Source organism: Cariama cristata, unplaced genomic scaffold (genome assembly GCF_000690535.1).
Source record: "Cariama cristata isolate BGI_N322 unplaced genomic scaffold, ASM69053v1 scaffold30091, whole genome shotgun sequence".
Taxonomy (NCBI): domain Eukaryota; kingdom Metazoa; phylum Chordata; class Aves; order Cariamiformes; family Cariamidae; genus Cariama; species Cariama cristata.
In genome coordinates this window covers 15,151-15,643 of record NW_009600351.1, presented here as the reverse complement: position 1 = coordinate 15,643, position 493 = coordinate 15,151, and the positions used below count along the sequence as shown (strand labels likewise).

The following is a 493-nucleotide window of genomic DNA, read 5'->3' as shown; positions in this document are numbered from 1 at the left end:
TCTGAAGTCTCATAATTAATGTGAGGTCGGGTATCTCATTAATTACAACTGCGCTGAGCGCGGCTGCATTGCCCTCCTGGGAGGGAGGTGGTTGTAGGCTCCTGCGTCTCACGCACCATATCAAGACAGCGACTGAAGTGACATTCCTGTTCCTCTCCCTCCTCCCGTTCCTCTTAATGCCAAAAATAAAGTGCTGCTCGGCGTAATTTTATGTTTGGGGTTTGATTTTGTTTTAATTTATTTTTCCCCTACAGCTTGGCACCTTCGTCGGCATCACTGCTATCTGAGAGCAGGGGCAGCTGAGCAAAGTGATTGACTTCCCCGGCGTGCCGTGTCGGCACTCATCGGCAGAGCACCGGTGTGCCCAAGCTCGCTCCGTGTCTCCCCGCATCCCCTCGGCAGCCAGCGATGACCGACGCGGTGGTGGGCGGCAGCTCTGACCGGTGGATGTGTCCCGGTGACAGGACCATGTCTCTCCGGGCCAGGTGAGAGG

At 55.8% G+C, this 493-nt stretch overlaps 1 protein-coding gene across 1 annotated transcript in view; it reads left to right on the top strand.

The window, feature by feature from the left end:
• Positions 1–408: 408 nt before the first annotated feature.
• Positions 409–493, top strand: part of LOC104169173 (rabphilin-3A-like) — a gene marked incomplete at its 3' end in the record, with an annotated part of 11,024 nt that continues 10,939 nt past the window's right edge. The window contains exon 1 of the mRNA XM_009710004.1: positions 409–485. Coding sequence (XP_009708306.1) covers positions 409–485 — 77 coding nt within the window. The remainder of the gene's footprint in view (positions 486–493) is intronic.